The sequence below is a fragment of the Eimeria mitis genome, genomic scaffold, assembly GCF_000499745.2.
Source record: "Eimeria mitis Houghton genomic scaffold, Emh_scaff36, whole genome shotgun sequence".
Taxonomy (NCBI): domain Eukaryota; phylum Apicomplexa; class Conoidasida; order Eucoccidiorida; family Eimeriidae; genus Eimeria; species Eimeria mitis.
In genome coordinates, this window is record NW_024015262.1 from 26121 (window position 1) to 47944 (window position 21824).

General features: G+C 50.9%; 4 protein-coding genes across 4 annotated transcripts; 3 read left to right on the top strand and 1 right to left on the bottom strand.

Moving 5' to 3' along the window:
• Positions 1-633: 633 nt before the first annotated feature.
• Positions 634-2697, top strand: EMH_0038580 (uncharacterized protein; the record flags this gene model as incomplete). Its single annotated transcript, XM_038022606.1, has 1 exon — positions 634-2697. The coding sequence occupies one exon, from the start codon at positions 634-636 to the stop codon at positions 2695-2697; it is 2064 nt and encodes a 687-aa protein (XP_037878460.1).
• A 415-nt stretch (positions 2698-3112) lies between these two features.
• On the bottom strand, positions 3113-6925 carry EMH_0038690 (nucleolar phosphoprotein nucleolin, putative; the record flags this gene model as incomplete). The annotated part of the gene is made up of 6 exons (XM_038022607.1): positions 3113-3234; positions 3456-3698; positions 3935-4268; positions 4586-5913; positions 6313-6613; positions 6920-6925. The coding sequence occupies 6 exons, from the start codon at positions 6923-6925 to the stop codon at positions 3113-3115; spliced, it is 2334 nt and encodes a 777-aa protein (XP_037878461.1).
• A 699-nt stretch (positions 6926-7624) lies between these two features.
• EMH_0038800 (uncharacterized protein) lies at positions 7625-8943 on the top strand (the record flags this gene model as incomplete). The annotated part of the gene is made up of 3 exons (XM_038022608.1): positions 7625-7883; positions 8183-8248; positions 8540-8943. The coding sequence occupies 3 exons, from the start codon at positions 7625-7627 to the stop codon at positions 8941-8943; spliced, it is 729 nt and encodes a 242-aa protein (XP_037878462.1).
• Positions 8944-12518: 3575 nt separating this feature from the next.
• EMH_0038910 (long-chain fatty acid CoA ligase, putative) lies at positions 12519-19214 on the top strand (the record flags this gene model as incomplete). Its single annotated transcript, XM_038022609.1, is given in 14 exon segments — positions 12519-12617; positions 13213-13369; positions 13590-13827; positions 14134-14228; positions 14550-14627; positions 15200-15333; positions 15721-15776; positions 16036-16124; positions 16570-16634; positions 17057-17182; positions 17647-17985; positions 18434-18523; positions 18936-19051; positions 19055-19214. Coding segments are annotated over 14 exon segments (1842 nt in total).
• Positions 19215-21824: the final 2610 nt, after the last annotated feature.

A 21824-nucleotide genomic window follows, 5' to 3' on the forward strand; every position in this document is an offset into this window, starting at 1 on the left:
TCATATATTTTAAGTTCTGAGTAAGTGGGCGAGAAGGGGCAGACGGCTCGAGACGAATTACGCAACTCGAAGTTGAGGAGACGGCTCGGCGACTCGCAGATCCTCTGATTCCAATTTCAACGTTTTCTTGCAAAAAAACCTTCTCGGACTTGCAACAGGTGGTGGATAGTCTCATCTTTCGGCCAAATAACTCTAGTAGGGGCGTCCTGAGGGCTTGGCGACTGCAGCAGCAGACACAGCAGCATCAGCAACAGTGCGTGTTGTTGGGTTTGCTGCTAGCTGTAGCTCTTTAAACGATGCAGACGGGTGCGCTCTTCTTCACTCTTCTGCCTGCAGATTACTCCTTCAGGCGTTTCCCCACGGGCCAGTTGGTCTACAGGGACCTGTCCCTCCTGCAGTGGTAGGAAGCTGCCTCATCAGAATGCAATAATGCAGCGAAGAAGAACACGATGAACTAACAACAAACCAAACACGACAGATGATCATCTCGCATGGAGGGGCAAAGACGGGGGAATCGCTTTGAGGGCCAGGGGCCGAGACCCCCAAGGAATCTGCCGCCTCCCTTCGGCTACCAACGCGCCACACCAGCAGCAGAAGTAGCAGCAACCATCTCAGCAGTAGGAGCATGTCAAGATGAGCAGTTCCTTTTCGATTGAGATATCTCGTGACGACGTTCCCCGGAGCGGGGCGTCCGGCAGCAGCAGGAGCAGCAACAGGAGGAGCAGCAGGAGCCGCTTTCGCAGCAGCAGCAACAGCAGCATAGGGCACGACTTTGATGTTACTCCTTCTGAGCATTCTTTCTCGGCGCCCTATCGCGCTTCTCGCAGCAGCGGTTCAAAACCTTTTTTGTGGGGGGGCAGAGCTGCAAGCTCTGCGTCTTCCCGTGGTAGGGGCGCAGCTGCGAGCGGCCTTTTCGGCGCCCCCGTATCAGCTAACCACAGCGTAGATGAATCTGCCAGCTCTGTAGGGCCTCCCTCCCAAGCGCAGCGGCTGCAGCAGCAGCAAAAGCAACTGCTGCTGCAGTCTGATGAAGGAGCCTATGCGGACTCTTCAGGGCTGGATGGCAGGGTCCCGGCCACCACGGGTGTCTTTGGAGGTGCGTCTCCTACTACATCATACCCACAGCAGCAGCAGCAGGAGTCTGAGCAAGATGAGGCGGGTGGTTGGCGCTCGATGTCTCTGGCTGCAGCAACGGGTGAGGGTTCCCTGGGCCGTTTTGCTGCAGCGCGTAGCACCACTGGCAGCCGCCGTTTGCGTAACGGTGCATGCAGCAGCAGCAACGTGCTGGGGTTGACTCCCTTCAGAGGAGGAGCAGCAGCGCAGGAGGGCAGCGAAAGGCGTCCTCGAGGCAGCGTTGCTCTGCAGGACGGGGGAGAGACCGGCGCCGCACTGAGGGCGGTCTCAGTGGGTGAGGAGGTTGTGCTGGAGGAGACGAGAACCAGACTCTGGCTGGCACGGGGTTCGGTATTGTGGCGTTTCTTCTTGTGTGCGTTAGCGCTGCGGATCGGCTGTTCGTTGGGTTTGCTGCTGGTGGTATTGACAACATTAGGTCGAATGGGCCGTGCTGTCTCGTGCATCGACATGAGTGCATGCGTGGGAGGGGGCGGCTTACTTGCCTTCCCTGTGTTGCTGCGAGCTGTTCCGGGATTTGCTATGGGATTGGTAGCGTACGAGTCGATTACCGGGCTGCTGGTAGCTGGGCTGGTACTGGTGCTGGTGCCTATGGTGGGTAACTGCTATTACACCTGTCAGGCTCTGCTCAAAGGCACACGCAAGGCGTTTCTAGAAGAAGTCCGAGTGACCACCTGCTGCACTGCATGGGTGGGGGCCTGCGTTGGCGTCTTTATTCCTGTATTGTTCTTTACGCAGCAGTTCTGTGACAGAGACCGCCTTGACATCAACGCTGTTCACAGGGAAGACAACTCGGCTGTGGGAGCCGCAGCAGCCAACATGTGCAAACAAGTCGGGCTCTCCCGTGCATGCGTCGTCATGGCGGGGTTATGTGCGTGCAGCACGGCGTTGTTGGTGTTTCAGCGCTACACGAGGCTGTGGGCGGCGCTGCTCGCTGTGGGTGCTGTGAAGTTCATGTTCGCCGGCTTTCTGCTCTGCCTCACAATCATGTTGGGCGGCCAGAGCAACCAAATGATGCTGGAGACAATGGACAAATCACTGCATTCAGACGGCCTACAGCAGTCCATGGTGGCGCAATTGGGCCTCTTCTTTGCTGCGTTGAAGTGGGGCGGTTACATCTTAGCAGCGAGCAACTTAGCCACGGGAGCATTCACTGTCTGGTTGTCTTATTTGCGTTCCCACGTGCTATCATTTACGAACATGTTGGTCAACTTCGTCTTTTTCTTCACCAACGCCGTCTCGTTCTTCGCCATGACCTTTGAAAACGCCACGCTGCAGGTGGCCTGTAACTATGAGGCCTTCCCGATGCCGCAGACAGACAGAGCGCTGGCTGAAGCCGCTCTCTTCTGCGTCTTCCGCCCGCAGTTCAGCTTCGTGTGGGCGCTTGTCGCCCTGTTGTCTTTTGCGCATTTCATAGAGTTCTTCCTCTGTGCTGCCCTCTTCCATAAAGAACTAAGGAGGGGGCAGCAACCCTACAGCCAAGACAACTTTCACCACGCGCTACGTGCTGCCCCCAGTATTGACTCTTTGCCTCCCAAATGGGGAGTGGGGACGGAGAGACATTAAACAAAAACCCTAAAGCTATTTTCGTGTGTGTGCCCGAACGAACTAAACTGTAGGAATATACAAGTGCTAACAAACAGACCTAGTCAATCAATAGTTCAATTCCGAAACAACCCTATGGAAGCTGTTCTCACTACTGCTACTTTAAATCCATCAACGCATCTAGTCTTGCCCAATATTGCGGTATTTCTGTTCATTTAGCTGTATCTGCATGCATGAACGCATGCCAAGCAACAGCGAATTGCTGGGACTTGCTCCCCCGCAGACAAACGGTCGCCCTGTCGCCTTGCCGTGCAAGCACCAGGGCCGTCGTACGCGTACTCGGGGGGCCACCACACTTTCAAGAGCAAAGGCGGCTGCAGTAGGTGCACTAGGACCGAGGAAACATTGACCTCAGCCACACACAGGGGGGTGTAGCTCAGTCGCTATCCTCAAATGTAGTTTTCTTCCCTTGGAACTCCTGTACATTTCCCGCGTTTGCAGCCTTAGCAGAAGACGCGCCACCTCCTCGGCCTCCGCGGAACCCTCCGCGGCCACCACCTGAGGCAAATTCAGTAGCAACAGCAACAGATGTGCAAATAGACTACTGGCACACCCCAGAAAGATACACAGCTGTGCTGCTGCATGCCTTCACGTATGCACGAATATGCGGTTGTATTTTCTAGTAGGCAACACTGCATGGTGCCATTTTTCTCCGTGCAACTTCACTGCATGGAAGCACTGCTTGTTATAGGTGATGGCAAAGGCAAGAAGCAGCTTACCGCGTCCCCCGCCACGGCCTCCTGCAGCTCCACCTCTGCCTCCTCTTCCTCCTCTTCCTCCTCTGTCTCCGCCTGCGCCTCGAGGCAGCGCATAGGCCACCCAAATGGTGCGGCCGTCAAGCTCCGTGTTGTTGAACTCGAGCGCTTTTGTCGCTGAGTCAACAGAGTCGAATTCTAGGAATGCCTGACCACGCGGCTTCCCGCTGTCTTCAAATACGGGAATTCGCACAGCGCGGATCTCTCCTGAGTTCAGATTCGCAAACAAGCGATAAGAAAACAAGGAGCGGTTCGGTTCGCGTTATGAACTCTTTCCCTATGACAAAATATATGTGGAACTACCGGGCACCAAACAACAAACCAAAGATGTACTGAAATATATCACTGCTACACATGTAATGCACAACATGTGAATGCAGGTACTCCCAATTGAGAATACACACAATCTACTTCTATATAACTGTGTTGTGTGATATATGTACCGCATTCTCCGAAGGTTTCCCTGATGGTATCCTCCGTCGTATCGAAGCTCAGGTTGCGCAATACGATTTGGTTGGAGGGGTCCGCCTTCGGGCGATCATCTCTGGGGGCTCCATTCTTTCCTTCGTGTTTGCGATCGCCTTGCTGCTGCTGCTGCCTATCTGCTGAGAGATTAATGCGCAGCGTGCGGCCCTCGTACTCTGTCTGGTTGAATTCCACCGCCTTTGCTGCTGCCTCCTCAGATGCGAAGGTGATAAAGGCGATGCCCTTCCCCTCCAGGATCTTGATGCGCGTCGTCGGGCCGCAGTCTGCCTCAAACAGATCTTTCAGCTGCTCCTGAAAAGAGGAAAACACCACAAATACAGAAACAAAGATAAGTCTAATACAGTCATGCAACGCTCGGCTGCGTCTACGACAACAACACATTAGTTCACAATGTCTTTTTCGAGCCTCCTATCCCGCAGCGACACCAGACAAAATCCGCTGCGGGTCAAACGGGCGTCTTCCATTCTCGCAGGTCAAATGGAGGGATAACGAAATCCGCTGCCGCTGCTGGAGCAGCTGCAACATGGCGCCTCCCGCTGGAGCCTGCGCGGCAGCGCTAGAGTGCATATACACTGCAGCCCTGTGCGACATGAATACGAATTGCCTACCTCTGTGACGGAGTAGGGAAGGCCGCCACAGAAGATCTCGGAGCGCATGCGAGCAGCAGCGGATTGATCTGTGAGTTGTAGCTTCTTCTTGGGGCCTTGCTGTTGGCCGTTCTGCGCCTGCGTCTGCTTCCTTTTCTTCGAGCCTCCGTCAACCTCCATGCCGGCATCTGCCGCCTTGCCCTTCTTCTGAGCTACTGGCTTCTTCGGAGGCTCCTCCTCCTCGTCCGAGTCCGATTCATCTGAAGACGAATCTTGAGCCACTGCAGCGGCTTTGCCCTTGGCCGCCGGTGCTGCTTTCTTGGGAGGAGGCGCACTGTCCTCTTCGTCGGAAGAGGAGTCATCTGAGTCGGAATCCTGCGCTGGTGCTGGTGCCTTCTTCTGAGCTGGAGCTGCTTTAGCTTTAGGGGCGGGTTTCTTCGCTGGAGGTGCGGCCTCCTCCTCCGAGGAGTCGTCGTCGGAATCCGAATCCTCTTGCACTGGCTGTTTCTTTGGGGCTGGCGCAGCTGCCTTGCCCTTGGTTGCTGCGACTGCTGGTTTCTTTGCTGGGGGCGCTTCGTCCTCAGAAGAAGAGTCGTCTGAGTCTTCAGACATCGCTGCCGCAGCTGCTTTCTTCTGTGCAGCAGCAGCTGCCTTAGGCGCCGGCTTCTTTGTTGCAGGCACGGCTTCCTCCTCCGATGAGGAATAATCGCTGTCGGAGTCCTGAGCTGCTGGTGCTTTCTTAGCTGCAGCTGTCACTGCAGCCTTGCCCTTGGGGGCTGCTGCTGGTGCCTTCTTGGGAGGAGGTGCATCATCTTCAGAAGAAGAGTCGTCCGAGTCAGAGTCCTGAGCTGCAGCTGCTGCTTTCTTCTGTGCTGCAGATGCCGCCTTGGCCTTTGGTGCGGGCTTCTTTGCGGGAGGCGCAGCTTCCTCCTCGGATGAAGAGTCATCAGAATCAGAGGATGCTACCGCCTTTTTCTGAGCTGCTGCGTTTGCTTTGGCTGAGACCGCTGCCTTCTTAGGTGGAGGCGGGGCATCGTCTTCAGAAGAAGAATCGTCCGAGTCGGAGTCATTTGACACAGGTGCCTTCTTTTGAGGTGCTGCTGCTGGCTTTCCCTTTACTGGCGCTGGTGCTTTCTTCGGTGGAGGCCTCTCCTCCTCGGAAGAATCTGAGTCTGAGGACTGCGGAGGCACTGGCTTCTTCTGCGTTGCTGCTGCGGTCACCTTTGCTTTCTGCGCAGGCTTCGTCGCTGGGGGCTCATCCTCAGAAGAGTCGTCGGAGTCTGAGTCTTGGGCGGCGGCCTTCTGCAGAGCTGCAGCTTTCGCAGCGGCTTGGCCTTTCTTCGGGGCAGCTGCACAAACAAAGCGGAAGAATAACCTGCATTTTCCGCTTGCACACGATCGAGCTCCACCCGTAAACACCCCATACAACTGATATTCGGAAGAAACAAAAACATGAAAAAACAGAAAAACAAATACAGCGCGCGAATGGAGAAATTGTTGCCATCCGCACGCTTGGCTTTTCCCGAAATCAGAGATCTTGGTGGAAAAATATCAAACCCTTTTGGGTCAACAGTAGCAAAAATGCTGTCATCAGCTAGGGAAAAGCCCGGCAAGAACGCAGTCACAAATTACATAAAGCAAAAATCTACAGAAAATGCATCATATATCCGACAAATCACGAAGGAAACCAAAACCGCAGCTCTGTGCTGCATGTGCATACACCCCAAGCTTATTACCGTGCAGCTTACGCATTTCATCATCGGAACTTGAATCGGATGAATCCTGCGCGGTCGACTGCGCCTTTGCAGCAGGGCCCTTTCCTACATTATTTTTTTTTGCTGCTGCTGCCTTTTTAACGACTGTTGCGCTTGGCTGGTCCTCATCAGAGCTGTCGTCTGATGAGCTCGAAGGAGCCGCAGGGGCAGGTGCCTTCTTCTTCAGAGCTGCACCAGCCGCCTTTGCAGGTACGGCCTTCTTCGGCTGCACTTCTTCTTCGCTTGAAGACAGAGACGAGTCGTCACTCGCCACAGGCTGCGCCACCTTTGCTTTCTGCAAACAAACGCCCACAAACCGCTGCCTTCAGCTCAGACTACGACTGGCGGGGCAGGAGGGAGAATCTGAATATCTCGCGGGGCGCGTTTTCGATATACGCGGGTTTCTTTGTACAACGGAAAATAAGTATAAATACACCCCAGAGTGGGAGTCATTTCGTTTCAACACGCACGACTCTCCCACAGCACCCCACACGGCGCTGAAGTCACCGCGCTGGGGCATCGGGATCTGGCGTGATCATCAAGACGGCCAAAGGTGCAAACAGGCGAAAGAAAAAATATATAAAAATCCAGAATAACTTACTGCCATTGTGAACGCCGAACTCCAATAGTAAGAAGATCTCGTAGTGTGGGGCGGGGCGCCTGCAGCAGGTGCCCGAGCAGGCGCTAGGTTTCCGCAAACAAATGCCAAAAAGAAGCAGCTGGCCCCTTATTCAAAAAAAACGCAAAAGGCACAGCAGCAAACAGAAAAGAAGTACAGTCTGCTGTATAGAAACACTTTAGGGATCTCAGCACGCCCCCACGGTAGCCTTTGCTGTGCTGCTGCAGCCTGTGTGGCCCCAGGGCCCCAACAGCTGCAGCAGGCGCGTTCTGCTCCCTCTAGAGTACATGTGTGTTGTATAAGGCGGCGCCAGAGTAGCCGATAAATGGGACGCTTATACAACTAGGCGTTTTAAAATTATATTTAAACTCTGTTTAACGTCTTCTGACCCTTTGAAGCTCAAAGCAGAGAGGGGCGTGGGGCCTTCCACCCGCGGCGAAGCAATAGCGCAAGACTCCTCGAGCCGCGGTCGAGGTGTACGTACACTCCACCGATACTGCAGCGCGACAGGATTATTTGTGCTGCTTTATTGCGTTTCTTCTCTTAAATTCAGTCATTATTTTTTGATTTTTATTGGGGAAAAGGTGGAAAGCAGAGGGTCGGGGGCCGTTTCCCGGGGAGGCATGGTCCGACCGCGTGGCCTGTGGCGTCACTGCGTCGTTGATTTGTAATCTTTTTCAAACTCAGATGAGGTTGTTTAAGGCATATTTCTCGCCTGCGGCCATTATAGGCCTTTTATGTGGTGTATGGACGCTCCAAGCAGCCAAAGATGCGGCAGAGGCGGCCAGGCTAGCGGCCACCAAGGCAGCTCGAGATGAAGCAGCAGCTAAGCTCGAGAAAGCTAAGTCTCCTGAGGAGCTACAGAAGGAAAAAGAAAAGCTGGAGCAGCTTAAGCTCGATATTAAGAACCTGCTAAGGGAGAGCAAAGAGTACAAGCAGCACCAAAGTGAGCTAAGGCCAGACCAATGGTGGCGATGGTCTCCATACATCGCAACAGGCAGCACGGCAGATGCCGCTCACACTGCTTTTCTTCTGCACTCAGCATCCATACTGCCCGCATGAGTAGGGGGAGGGGTGGCTGCTGCTGGCCTCTATGTTTCGCTGTCGTACTGTCTGCTGGGATGGATCCCTGTCTATTGGGGCGGCGTGCACTGCCGTTATTCTCGCTACCCTTCCAGTGCAGCTGTTTGATGCGTTTTTGTCTACTCATTTGTCTGTTCATTTGTGTGTTTGTCGCATGCGTAGTTAAAAAGAAACAGGAGGAGGAGGTCGCCGGCTACACACCGCAGGAGCTCGAGGAGACAGACTTGTGTACGTGAACACGCCCAACACGCCTTCTGCCTTTCTGTTTTGTGTAACTCATGAGCTTATGTTTGCCCTAGTGTTTGTCTTTGAGCACTGAGGGGTTGTTCCTACCAAAGCCAATAGAGTTTAGTTTCTATTCATCAGTATTGATCGATGCAGTTCAGCTTTCTGGTGCGTGCGTGCGCCTTCCCCTGTTTTTTTCTTCATTGTATGCATCATGCTTGCATATTGTGTGTGAAATGTGGAGGAGCTTCGTTTGTACTGCTGTTGGGTTTCCTCTATGCATGCGGTGCGCAGGGAAAGATGAATATGAGAAGTTTATGCGTGCGGAGCGGCACAAGGAGTGGTGGGAGCGGGTAGGCGTCGTGGGGGGCATCGGAGGGGCTGTGGCCGGCGGCCTCGCAGGGTTTGGAAAGGCTCATGAGAACGCAGGAGGAGTCGCAGAGAACCCTGCAGCAGCGCGGCTGGTGCGTGGTGCAGGGACGGTTGCACTCGTGGGCGGTGCTGCAGCGTTGCTGGCATGGCTGATGAGGAGACAGAGCAAGAAAAAACAAAAGCTTGCAAATGCTAGACTCACCCGCATGCAGTTTGAAGCCAGAACGGGGCTCAAACCCTCCGATCAAAACGTGCTGGGACCCGATGAAAGGGATATTTTAAACCCACCGAAAAAGAAAAACAAAAAGAAAGACGACGACGAGTGACGGGCGAAATTTGCAAAGAACGAAGCGAGACACGCATCAGAGCGCTCCACGGCCCCTGCGCGGGTGCTGAGGCAGCGCTGCAACAGCAGCAGCAGCAACAGCATGAGAAATGCAGCAGCAGGGGTGATGTAGCAGCAGGAACGACCAGAACACCGATGCGTGAAAGAGGCGAGGGTTTCATCGGGGCGTGCTGATGCTCTTGTTTGGGAGGAAGCTTGGGATACGGGCGGTGGATTGATTGTTTGGTTTCTCTGCTGCTGCAGTTCGACTCCCTAGTGTTGAACTGCGACAATGCTTGCAGAAACACTTGTTTGTTCGTATATGAAAACACTCAAATAAGCGAAGACGAGTACCGCGCCACCAGAAACAAGTGGGCGGGATGGCGCTTCGCTTTATGCGTGGGCGCAACGCTCTACAGATGCAGTTAAACAATAAAGCGAGAAGTATTTTTAAACACGCAAGAAGGTGGGGCAGGCATGCCTCTAGTGTACGCATGTTTTGTATACACCCGAAGTGTACGGGCGTGTACTGTTGGTGAATGGCCGAGGCATCAGCAACAGAAACGCCGAGGCTTTTTATGTATTATTACTGACTGCTTCCCTCGTTTGAAATCAAAGTGTCGGGGCAGTTTTTAACTTGTTTCCGAGCAAGCGTAGACAGATTAGGCAGAGGTACAGCCAGCAGGCTAAAGAGACACTTGGGATACTTGGTAGATACAAACCAGAGGGCAAGGGGGGGGCATACACATATAGAGGCACAGACGTCTCTCTCACTATCTCTCCCTATCTCCTCTATATATAGTATATATATATATATATATATATATATATATATATATATAATACTAGAGAATGCCGATGCAAAGGCAAAACAACAAACTTGAGGATGCGGCGCATCCTCAAGTTTGTTTTCTGGTTGTCGCTGTGCCCGCAAACGCAATAATGACTATCGTCCCTCCTACTGGGAGGAGTCCACCTCTATATTGGGGTGCGTTGTGGCACCTGATTTGTTTTACTGTAGCACTATGTAACTTCGTCCCCCAGGACTCCTTCTGCGCTAGCGGCCGCTACGTAGGCCCGTCGCTGCACAGCTAGCTGGCTAGCCGTAGATGGCTCGGTCCAGCTATCCTGCTGCAGCTAGCAAAGGACTCATCGGGGTCATGAGCCTGAGGTGTATACACTTCTAACGTTATGTGCCATCTTACAGCTACGGCGTAACGGCGGTGTGTATACACACTAGCACCACTCAAGGGGCTACACGTCCCATAAAGATAAAGAATAATGCCAAAATAAACAGGAAAAAGCAAGAAAATACAAAAAGAGCCAGGGGAACTTGAAGCGACTCTATTTCTTCGCCTGCGGCTGCAGGCGAAGATATATGAGGCGTTACGTGTTTTGTTCAGTGATCGTCCCGCGATGCCGAGCGACAAGCGGTGTTGAATCCTAAAGAAACTTCGAAGAAGAGAAATAAAAAAAACAAAGAAGTGTACGATTTAGAACGAGCAAGCAAGGGTAGACGCACATACTATAAGGGCGGTTGCTCGTGGGTTTTGTGTGCGTGTTTGTCTGCGGAGAGGGCGCAGCGGTGGGTGCGCGACCTCTAGGTGAGGGGAGTACAGAGCAAATTAATGAAATAGAAAATTTTTAATAATTAAACGTAAGTACCAACTTTACCTTCAGGTGTATATATGCTGCGGCACAGGTTGCTCGCCACTGCTCGGTGTGCATGGGGTCCTGGTGGGGCTGGTAGGCCTCGGCAAGAGCTGTCTGTGCGTTTTTACGGCAGCAAAACAAAAATAATATAATTAATTAGCTTTGTTTCGTTCATTTTGTTGCATTAGCTCTTTTCTGCTCGTTCTTATGCCTGTCTGCGCACCCCACCGCTCCCCCCCTGAACCCTCCCGTCTGCCTCGCGCGTCTTTCGTTCCTTCTTTCTTCTTTTGAACCCTTTTCTTTGCCTTCACCTCAGTTTTTTAATTCTGCATGCGCAGGTGCCCCACCTCCTCAGTCCCGCTGTCACCACCCACGGCTGCCTTGCCAGGAGCAGCTCCAGCCACTCAACAGTTGTAGCATCGGCTGCAGCAAGAACCGTAGTTGCAGCGAGATAAACAGGAGCAGACGCTGCAGCGAGAAAGGTTGCAGCGGCAGCAGCAAGACCGGGTGACATCAGCAGCAGTAGCAGGAGCGGCGCAGCCGTTTCTATTGGCACACCGTGCAACAGCTGTGTGTGCAGACCCCACACTATCGGGTTTCGGCTTCATTTATCTGAGGGATCCTAATTATATCGTATGTATAGCCCCCCCGTTGCTGCACATTTCCTCCTTCGTTTGCCCCCAAAGTCCTATCGCAGCCTAGCTAGTCTGCGGCTCCTTCCTCTCAGCTGTATATTGGTCTCGGTCTATCCGCATCTGTATACGCATATATATTTGTATATATTCATGTATGTGTATATGTGCAGTGCATGAAATATTTATACTACATTAGGAGTACAAACGGACATAGTGTCTGCAAGTCTGCGGCTAAACTCCTCACCACGTGCATGCTTGTGTGGGCGTTTCTTCCTTTCCTGTAGGGGGAGTTTCTACGGGTCCTATTACCCCTTTATTTAACTTGTTCAGAGTTTTCGTACTTTTGTTTTTTTTGTGTTCAGAGACCCCCGCTGAGATGGGGTCGGCGATCTCTTCTGCTAAGGATGTCCAGTATTCTGTCGTTGTGCCCAGCGCAGAAGCCAAGGGTACGCATGCCATATTTGGTTTGCTTGCTGCTATATTTTTTTCCTGAGTTCCTTTTCCTCTCTATTTTTTTGTGTTTGTTTCCCGCTATGCGTCTCTCTCTCCCGTCTGTTTTGCTTGTACACTTTGTCTGTCTTGTTCATTAGACACCTTGCTCTTTGTTCAACCTGCTGCCTTTCTCAATTGGTAGATTATCGCCTGCGCCGAATTAGCCGCCCTTGTTTCTTTCTCTATTCTTATTGCTCCCCTCCATGCACTCTTTTGTTTTTTACTGCTGCTGCGCTATGCATGCATGCATGCGCGCTGTTGTTCGGTCTGTGTCGTGGTTTTGTTGTTGCTGCTTTGTCATACGCTCATGTATGCGTCTTGCAACTGGACACGACTGTGCATCATGCTGTTGCTGCTGCATCTGATGCGGGCTGTACGTACAGATGATCGCACGCTGCCACGGCGCCATTATTCTACCTTGGATCGCCTTGCCGACAACTTTTCAACAAACCCTGTTAAAAATGCGTGAGAAACACATTTGCAGCATGCTGGGCTGTACATGCAGCACCAGAAGCAGCAACAATATCCACAGCAGGAGCAGCAGTATCAACAGCATCTACAGCAGCAGCAGCAGCCAGTTGACGGGGCCGTGTGAATTGCAGTGAAACTCCATTTAATTGCATTCGTGTGTCGGTCGGCTATTCGTACGCAAAGGCTACGAGCGGCTGTGTATCTGCAGCCCCCACAATCGCATGAGTTTTCTGTGCATTCTGGGGTGCGGGTACATTTGAATTGGCTTACAGCAGCTGAGGTGTCTGTACACCTGAGGTGCGTGTGCAGGTGGGAGTTGTTTCAAATGGGGGTGGGAAGGTCGGCTGAAGGCCCTTGCCTCGGCACGCGAGTAGTTACGCCCGACGGTCGCAAGGGGGATTATGTGTGGAAGACGTACAGAGAAGTAAGTACTTATACAAAAAAAAACGTTAATAAATATACATATCAATTCCATTGGAATTAATATGTGCTTACCTCCGTTTGCTTTGTCTAATCGTGCCGCTGTTCACCTCGTCGCCGGCTCAGCCTGCTCTGCGCTCTACTTGCTAGCATTCGTCTCATCTGGCTTGTCTCTCCTGCGGTGGAGTGCGCATAAGGCCTCTTCTGTCTTTGTTATTCTTCGTTTGTCTCCTGGCGGTTCCATCCATAGCCATTCATCTGCCCTATCTGTCTTGCGATTCCGTTGAATGTGTCATTTCTCTCCCATGCGCACTTCCCCCTTTTCGGGGTCTCTCATTTTGTCAAGTCGTTGTTCTTAAGGAGCAGCATAAGGTACTGCCCCTTCTTTCTGTCTCCGTTCCTTTTGCAGTTGTCTCGACCTGCTTTGTCATGCGTTCCGTCTGCTTTTGTGCCTCTGTCTGTCTTCTTTCTCGCCTTTACACATCGATATGCATGTTGCGTGCACTATCGTTTTTCTCTATCGTTCTCTCCGGCCGTTTTGTCTTCTTGCACGTCTGCTCTTCACCTGAGGTGTACGTACACTTTGAGTGCGCCTACAGGTGGAGCGTCTGGCGCTAGAAGCGGGAAGCGGCCTTTTGAATGGAGACTTCGTCCCTCTACGCCGCTTTGAGGAGCCGGACGGGAAGTCAATTTCGATGAGATGTATAGGCATCTTCGCGAGAAACAGGGAGGAATGGGTTATCACAGAGCATGCATGTCGGTCTTCAGCAGTTAGCGTAAAAGCCTCTCGAAGCCCTAAACCCTGCTGCATTAAATTGCTCTTTCCTGATCGAAAGGAGCGGCTGCCACTTCATACGCAAGATCGTGCATTTTTAGCGCGTGCATGTTATATATATATATATATATATATATATATATATATATATATATATATATATATATATATATATATATATATGGGCGTATGTGTGAGCAGCCAATGCGTACGGCGTGACGGTGGTGCCGTTGTATGATACCTTGGGGCCCCATAGCACTCGCTTTATCTTGGGGGAGACGCAGATGAAGACAGTTGTTGCTGACGGGGATTGCCTGGGGAAGCTACTTGATGCCTTAGAACAGAAGCAGCAGCACGGGGAGGGGCAGAAGCAACAAGAGCAGCAGCAGGACGAACAGCAGAAGGAACGGGAGGAGCCGCAGCACGATATTGTTTTGGAGTGCGCAATCACGCTAGACAAAGTTACAGATGAACACAGAGAAAGAGCGAAAGCGCTAAACCTCCGTATCCTGTCCTGGGAAGACCTCCTTGAGCTCGTATGCCAAACCCTAAGCCTTTAACCCCAATAGGGAACATAGAACAGCAGTGAAAGAAGAGACCAGAGTCATATCTGTCCGCTGTAAAAGCTCTACATCGTTGAATTCCAGCATATGTGTTCATCCCCAGTTAGCTCCATACTGATGTAACTTGCGGTTTGGGGTTTAGGGCTTAGGGTCTACGTTCTGCGACTTCTGCGTTACTTCAGGGGAGAGCCAACATGGTGCCTCTCTCTGACGAATTGCAGCCGACGCTGGAGTCCCTCCACACTATTTGCTACACCTCAGGCAAGTGAACCCCACGGTTAGCACCCGCGCTCGCTCGCTGGGTAGTTAGGTGGCTCGCTGGCCTCATGTGTACGCCGACCTCGCCAACGAGCTAGGTAACCAGCTTGCTAGCTAGCGGGTTCGGCGGCTACCTAGATAAATCGATGGATGGAGAGCCCGCGATATAGATGTTTAGCAAGATAAGCAAATGCATACGGACAGCTAACTGGTTGTCTCTGTTTCCGACAGATCGTCTTGCTCCCCGCCCCCCACCACGGCCTTTCGTGGGCCTCGGGTACCGCCGACCCCTGGTGTAGGGTTTAGCGTTTAGGGTTTAGGGTCATTATGCGTTGCGCAGGAACGACTGGCAGCCCGAAAGGTGTGATGATGTCTCACGGGAATTTCGTGGCGGCTGTCGCTACAGCTGTGGAAGGCCGTGAGTTTTGTTTTGCTCGCTTCGTTTCCTCTTTCCACTATCCGCCTATCTCTGTTTTAATGCTTGTCTTTGTTCATTTGGTGTGTCACGCTGGCCCCGTATCTCGGCTCTTTAGCTCTCTGTTTTCTTCTCTTCTTGTTGGGAGTTCCGATGTTAAGTTGCCCCTTGCTTGGCATGCTGTTTCCATTCTCCCCTTTCCGTTCACGCGTTTAACTCCCCCGTTTCCTGCCTCTCGAATTTGTTTTCATTTGCTTATTCCACTCCGTTGGTTGTTAGTACGATACGCGCAGCAAACAGGGACACTCAAACTTGGTTGGTTGTGTGTGTGAATTGCGTGTGTTTCTGTTATTTCTGTGCACACTCATTTCGTTTTTCTGAGCCCTTTGCGACTATTCTGATTGTGTTGATGCGCTGGCTTCGTGATCCGCCTTCCTCGTTGCTGTTTTACCTGTCCTCTGGCCGACTCCATGGATGATCGTCCATGTTGTTATCCCTTCAGTTTGTTTGTTTCATATATGGTATTTAGTTCATTAGCATGTGTATTTACGCTCTTGTTTGCTGTGTATGTGCAGCTCTTTCGGAGTTTGGCCTCCATTTGGACTCTTCCGACTGCCTCATTTCTTATTTGCCTTTGGCCCACGTCTACGAGCGCTTCTGTGAGAATCTCTTCTTCAGCTACGGTGGCAGAGTTGGCTTCTATTCGGGAGTAAGCTTCAGGGAGTATGTAGTGCATAGGAGTTTGCAAATGATGAGTGTTTATAGATATATGCATGCACATGTGTACATCCCGCTTCTTCAGATGCAAGCTATACGTGGGCGAGACTTAATATTGTAAAAGTATATGCATCGCACTATGCACATAGTCGGAGTATGCTCATATGTATTCCTACGGTTGTCTGTTTATTTCTGTTATATTGGGTCGAGCAACTGCAGCGTTGCGTCGGTATTTTCATACCGACTAGGATGGCTATGCAGTATCCTACAGCTACGCTTGTATTTAGGTTAACTGTATGATTATACATACATATAAATACATACTGTTGACTTCCATTGAAGCATGCGTATGCTTGGGTGTTGCGACGATTATGTGCAGGACACACACAAACTGCTCGATGACGTGCAGACGTTAAAGCCGACGGTCTTTTGTAGGTAAGAGGCGGGGACGCGAAGGGTGTTCGTTCGTTTGTACAATTTGAACATGAACTTGGGCTAGGTTTCACTACTTTAGGAGCAGGAAAACCATAAATTTATTTCTTCCGTTCTGTCTCTTGTGGCTGTGAAATCTAAAAATAGTATTCTGCATAACTAGACGTGAGTTCAGGATAGGCTGCATGTAGCTTGTTTGTCAATATGAAGTCACGAAAGTATCAGGCGCTGCTTTTGCTGGCTTTGCGTGTTGCCATTGCAGTGTTCCCCGTCTATTCCAGCGCATAGAGGAAAGAGTGACGAACAGTCTTCAGGGCAAATCTTTCTTGGCTCGTTCGCTCTTTCAGCAGGGTGAGAATATGACACCACTCCTGTTGCCCCGCGTAACGCCACACATTACCGATCCTCTCCTGCGGACTTGTTGGACTGCGGTGTAGTGTGCGTACGGCTGACTGTAACAGAGTCGGCTTTACTTCGTTTGTTGCTGCATGCGACCAGTTCACACGGCGCAAACACCCCACATCCAACCAAACCACTATGCGGCCCTACTATGCTCAAGTCCTTGGCTTTGCAACGCTGCTTGTTTTGCTTTTTTGTATCGTTATATCCGTTTGCTTGCTCTTCGTTTTCGACGGCTTAGCTGGGCTTTCTGTCCTTGCGGGTCGCCTCATACGACATCGTCGCTCTTGTCTGGCTTCCTGAATTTTTCTTTTGTTTGCCTTCTACATGCGTTCGACCCGGTTTAACTTGGACTGAACTATCGCTTAGTTGAGGCCTGCTCCTTTTCTTTGTTCAGCGTTGGCGGCAAAAATTCGACGCCTGCGCAGTTCAGGGGTTCCGCAGCATCCTGTGTGGGACAAAGTAAGGCGGTGCATCAATGTCTGTCCTGTTTGTTTTGCTGGTTTGTTTACCAGCTAGACTGCATGTACCTGCATTGAGTTGTGTTTTGGTTTGGTCATTTATCTGTCCCATTAGGCCTGTTTGCTGCGATTGTCTTGCTTCGTTTTGCTGTATTCACTCGTTTTTTTTTGTGCTGTTTGCCTTGTCATTTGCCGTGCTCTGCTTGTTCAGTGACATTTGCTCTGTTTGGTGTCGATAGTCTGCATGCAGTGCCCTTAACTGCATATGACCGCCTAACGCAGGAGGTAGCTTCCTTGCACATGCTTGGCCTTTTGTATTCTTAAACAGTTTGTCTGTATTCTGCCTGATTCGTATGTTTCGGGTAGCCTTCAGGGTTACGTGGCAATGTTTTACATTCAGGGCTTATGGTTTGTTAATTGCAGGTTGTCTTCGACAAATTTAAAAATCTTATGGGAGGCCGCGTGCGCATTATGTTAACGGGGTCTGCTCCTCTCGATCCCCAGACCTTGGAACGCATGCGCGCCTTTTTCTGCTGTTGGATTGTTGAGGTCAGTGCTTCTATATGCATCTCTCTGTTTTTCTTGCTATGTCCTGCATTTGAGTGAATGGGAAAAAACAAAGGATGCGAAGCAGCCGAGCATCCCAAGATCTATTTGTTCGAACAACTCCTGGATTTCCGTGGACTCTGTTGAGTGTACGGTCTTGCTTATACTGTAGCAGCTATTGTTAGCGAACAACATGCAACTGCGGTACTAATCAGGACAGTAATGAGTCTTTAAGGGGTAGTTCGTAGCGGTGTCCGTGTTTGTGCTGTTAGGCGGCTGATCAGTGCATGGGTATTGTGTCTATCACAATTTACATGGTACCCGCTGATGACTTGCGAACGCACACTTGCTCGCATTTGTACGGCTTTAGAGTGCTGCTGGGTTTGAGGGTTGTTTGCCATTTCTGCTTACCCAGCTAGAGGCTCTCCTTATTGGTGTTGCGATGTTGAATTGATCTTGCATTTTAGGGTTACGGCATGACGGAGACGATGGGCGCTTCCTTTCTTACGTGGAATGTATACGACAACAACCCGGGACAAGTTGGGGGGGTGTTGCCGTCTTTAGAGTTTTGCCTGCTGGATGTAAGCGAGACCATGAACAAATACTCGATCCGCGATTCGATCCCCAAGGGAGAACTATGCGTGAGAGGCTCTACTGTCTTCGCGGGGTACTTCCGAAATAAAAAGGAGACAGAAAATGCCATTGACAAAGACGGCTGGCTTCATACAGGAGACATTGCTGCGTTGTTGCCCAATGGAGGTGTGCAAATCATAGACAGAAAGAAGAATATATTTAAGCTCGCGCAGGTTCGTCTTCATTTGTCTGACGCTCCATATCGCCACTTCGTCCTACTCTACCTATGTGCTGTTCACGGAGACGACAAGAACAAAAAATATATCGCGTAGATCGTCGTTGTGTGATACTGAGTTTCTGTTTGCCATTCCTTCATTTATAGTGCATAGATTTGATGCCTCCCTAGGTGACCAAAGAAGCAATTGATGTCACATCGGCAGACGTAGTTGGCTGTCATCAGCTTACCTGTTGCGCGGGTGTCATTTTCTTCCATTTGCATAAATTGTTAATGACTAGTTTTCGTTGCATCCGCGATACGTGCCTTTTGATTTCTACTCGTGTTGAAACTGGAACGGAAGTACGAGGGAGACGCAGCATATCTGCTTTGGTTTCAGTGCATCTGTGCCAATTTACAGTTGAAGATATGCCAACGTTTTGCGTTGTTTTTACTTCATTCTGCAGGGCGAATACGTCGCACCTGAGAAAATCGAGGCGGTGTACATGCACAGCCGATTTGTTTCGCAGTGCTTTGTTTTCGGGTTTTCATCGGAGGTACGTTCATCGTACTGAATAGGTGAATTCGCCATATTTCAATCAAATATTACAAATAATAGACCTATCGAGCCAAGCATGTACATACGGTGTATGCTGATTAAGGTTGATGTGCAGTCGTGTCAGTGTAGAGACGCAAGAGCTTAGCTTTTTGGTTAGATCTGCATTCACATAATGTTGCTGTTAGTTGTTAATGCATACTTCTCCTCTCTGTTGAAGCGTCGGCTATATGGTGTCAAATTGGGTGAATCAGTTACAATGTGTAGTTTGTCTGTGCCCGTGAAAAGTTTGGGTTTAGCTTGCCAGTGTGTGTGCCTGTCTTTCGTCTTCCGTCTGTCCACTGTGCCTATATCTGTAGTGGTTGCTTGATTGTTTTTCGTTTTCCCGCTGTTTTTCCCTCTATGTTTAACAGACATCGCTGGTGGCTGTGGTGGTGGCCGACCCCGACCAGACACTACAGTGGCTGCGGGAGACGCGGGGCACTGCAACAGCATCGAGCCGTACTCTCGCGGAGTGGCTGGAGGATCCGGNGGGAGACGCGGGGCACTGCAACAGCATCGAGCCGTACTCTCGCGGAGTGGCTGGAGGATCCGGATGTGCAGCGGGCCATACAAGAAGACATGCAACAGGTGGCCAAGAAGCAGGGCTTGAAGGGCTTCGAACTAGCACGAAAGGTTTACTTCCGTACTGAACAATTTACCGTGGAGAGCGGCCTCCTGACGCCCACCTTCAAACTTAAACGACACTACGCACAAGAGGTGAGCCGAGGCGCACCGCCCTGGCGAACACTGCCGATGTGGAAATGCACAGCAGACAAAGCTAAAACTGCACAACTGAATCGCGCACTGGCCAGCGATGCATTGCTTGCAAGCCGCGCTAGCCCAGCTTCACCAAGTCTCGTCCGTGTCCACAAAGCTGTTCAGCTTTCTCTCTGTGGGGTGTGTTGTTTGCTCACAGGTGTTTGCTGAACAGATAAAAGCAATGTATGACAAAATACATAAAGAGCAGCAGGGCGCTTGATTGGTCTCGTCCCTCTGTGGGCTGTAGAGACAAACGGAGACCCAAGGCACATGCAACGTGAAAAGACAGTTGAACCTGTTACAAGGCGTTTCCGTTGTGCATATTTGTCTCGTTTGGTCTTCTCCGGCGGTCTTCATCTCGCCTGAACAGTTTGTTGCAGCGACGTTGCATGTATACGTATATATCTATGTGTGTATATATATGTATGTATACATGATGCATATATGAGCAAATATACAATATCAGCGTTTACGCCCATGTACATGACCGTACACGCATCTGCGGATGCGCTTATATTTACATACATGCATGTACAAGAGGTTGCTAACTATACGTAAATGCATGTATACATCTTTAAATTTGCAATCGGGTTTGGAGCCATCCCTTCAGCCGCAGCTCCCGCTCAATCCTTTCCGGACGGCAACTTCACCAGCATGCGGCGGCAGCAGCATGCGTCAACACCACCCTGAAGGATCAAGAGCATACGGGAGCATCAGCAGGAAGCAGCAGAGCAGCAGCATGTTGCAGCAGCGCCCTGCAGGGGCAGCATCCTGGTGCAGCAGCAGTGGCATGCAGTAGTTGTGTGTTGAGGCTGGCCTCGCAGCAGCAAGAGCGCTGTGTAGGGGGAGGATTTAATTGCCCCGCGCTGCATTGGGGCAGCATATGACGGCCAGAAGTGACTAGGGTTCATTTCCGGCGTACACATCATTAAATGAGATATTTTTCTATTGTCTGCGGAAATACAGACGGACAAGCCGAAAGACAAGGGCAACATTCAGGCAGCCGCGGGTCCCCGGCGTCCTCTGTTGTTCGTGCCGCCGTTGCTGTGATTTGTCAAGTGTGGTGTGGCTGTCCGTCCGTACACTCCGGCGCAGGTCGGTATAAAGGCACAAACAGCTATCAGGGCAACTGATAAGCCAGCAACCAAACGTCTTCTCTTCCCCCTTTTTAACACTCCAAGGGGACGAACCCTTTAGCGCCTCCCTTGCGTAGAGGGAGGCATAGGCATAGCAAACGAGTGGGTAAGATGGGACACCGATACGGGAAACCTTTATATATTTGTTCAAGGGGCACGAGCAGTCGTTGTACCTGCTTCTTTTTGCCTCAAAAGGGTTTACTTGTAAAGATTCATCATATCCAATTTTGGAACGTCAACGAATGCTTGACGCAAGCTAGGCTAAAGGCATGCTATGCATGCTATGTTTAATGAGCCGTTTTCCAAAGGTGAACATTAGCTGCTTGTTTCAAAGGCACAGATGTCACCTGCATTGAATCACAAGCGACGGTCATTATGCTCCACAACTGGTCCCTGTTGGACAGATGTATTATTTACCCCTTTAGCTTGCTGGCATGCTTAGTCAGTTGACGCTGCATGCAGAATGTGCCTTAAATGCACATAGAGCTTATGACAGATTTACAGGTATACTCCAGTTGCCTACAATCAGCTGCAAGTTTAGAGTTTACGGTTATGCATGCAGTTAATGGACATACCGGCATGATTGTTCAGTGCACGCCAGCTGAGACTCCATTGATGTATATTTCAAGCATTGACTGAACATCAGCTGAACGTTCAGTATACGCGTGTCTTCACTTGCAAGCGTTCGTGTGTTACGTACATTAGCTTCACGGCAATGCCACGGGACGACGGAGAATCTTTTGGCCAAGTGGTCAGGGGGATCGACCGCCGAAAGAAGCAAGAGGAGGCAAAACGTATAGGTAGATAAAGAGAGGCCTGGCGCCCCTCCATGCGGATTTGCCATTGCTGTTTTCCAGTCGCTTGCTCTACCTTTACTCCTTCTTGTCCCGCTCTTCACTGTTGTCTTGATCTGCCTGCTCTTCCCTAACATGACTTTCCACCAGTTATCTCCCCTTCGCCTTTTCCGCTCCGCTAGTTTGAGACACTGTCTAAAAGCGGACCGTGCGCCCCACTCGCAGGGGGTGTGACGCACCCATCGGTGTTGTACTTCATGCTGGTATCGATCACCAAACCTCGAAGATGAAGGATTCCCAGAGGGCTTCTACCGTCGTCTCGTAACCAGTACCTCCCCCTCATGCACGGCGTCTCGTATAACGTGGTGTTCCTCATACTGCCACTGAGTAGAACGCTTGGCGAGGCTTTATAGGCTACTCAAGGCTGTGGATGCGCTAAGCATACCTTAAATAAAGATATTCTTAGTGCATCCACTAATATGCCGCAGACGTGCGAACAAAACTAATGCTTCTTCAAACTACTCCAAATAGATACTCTTTGAAGGGAGAAGTAGAAACTCTACTGATGCTT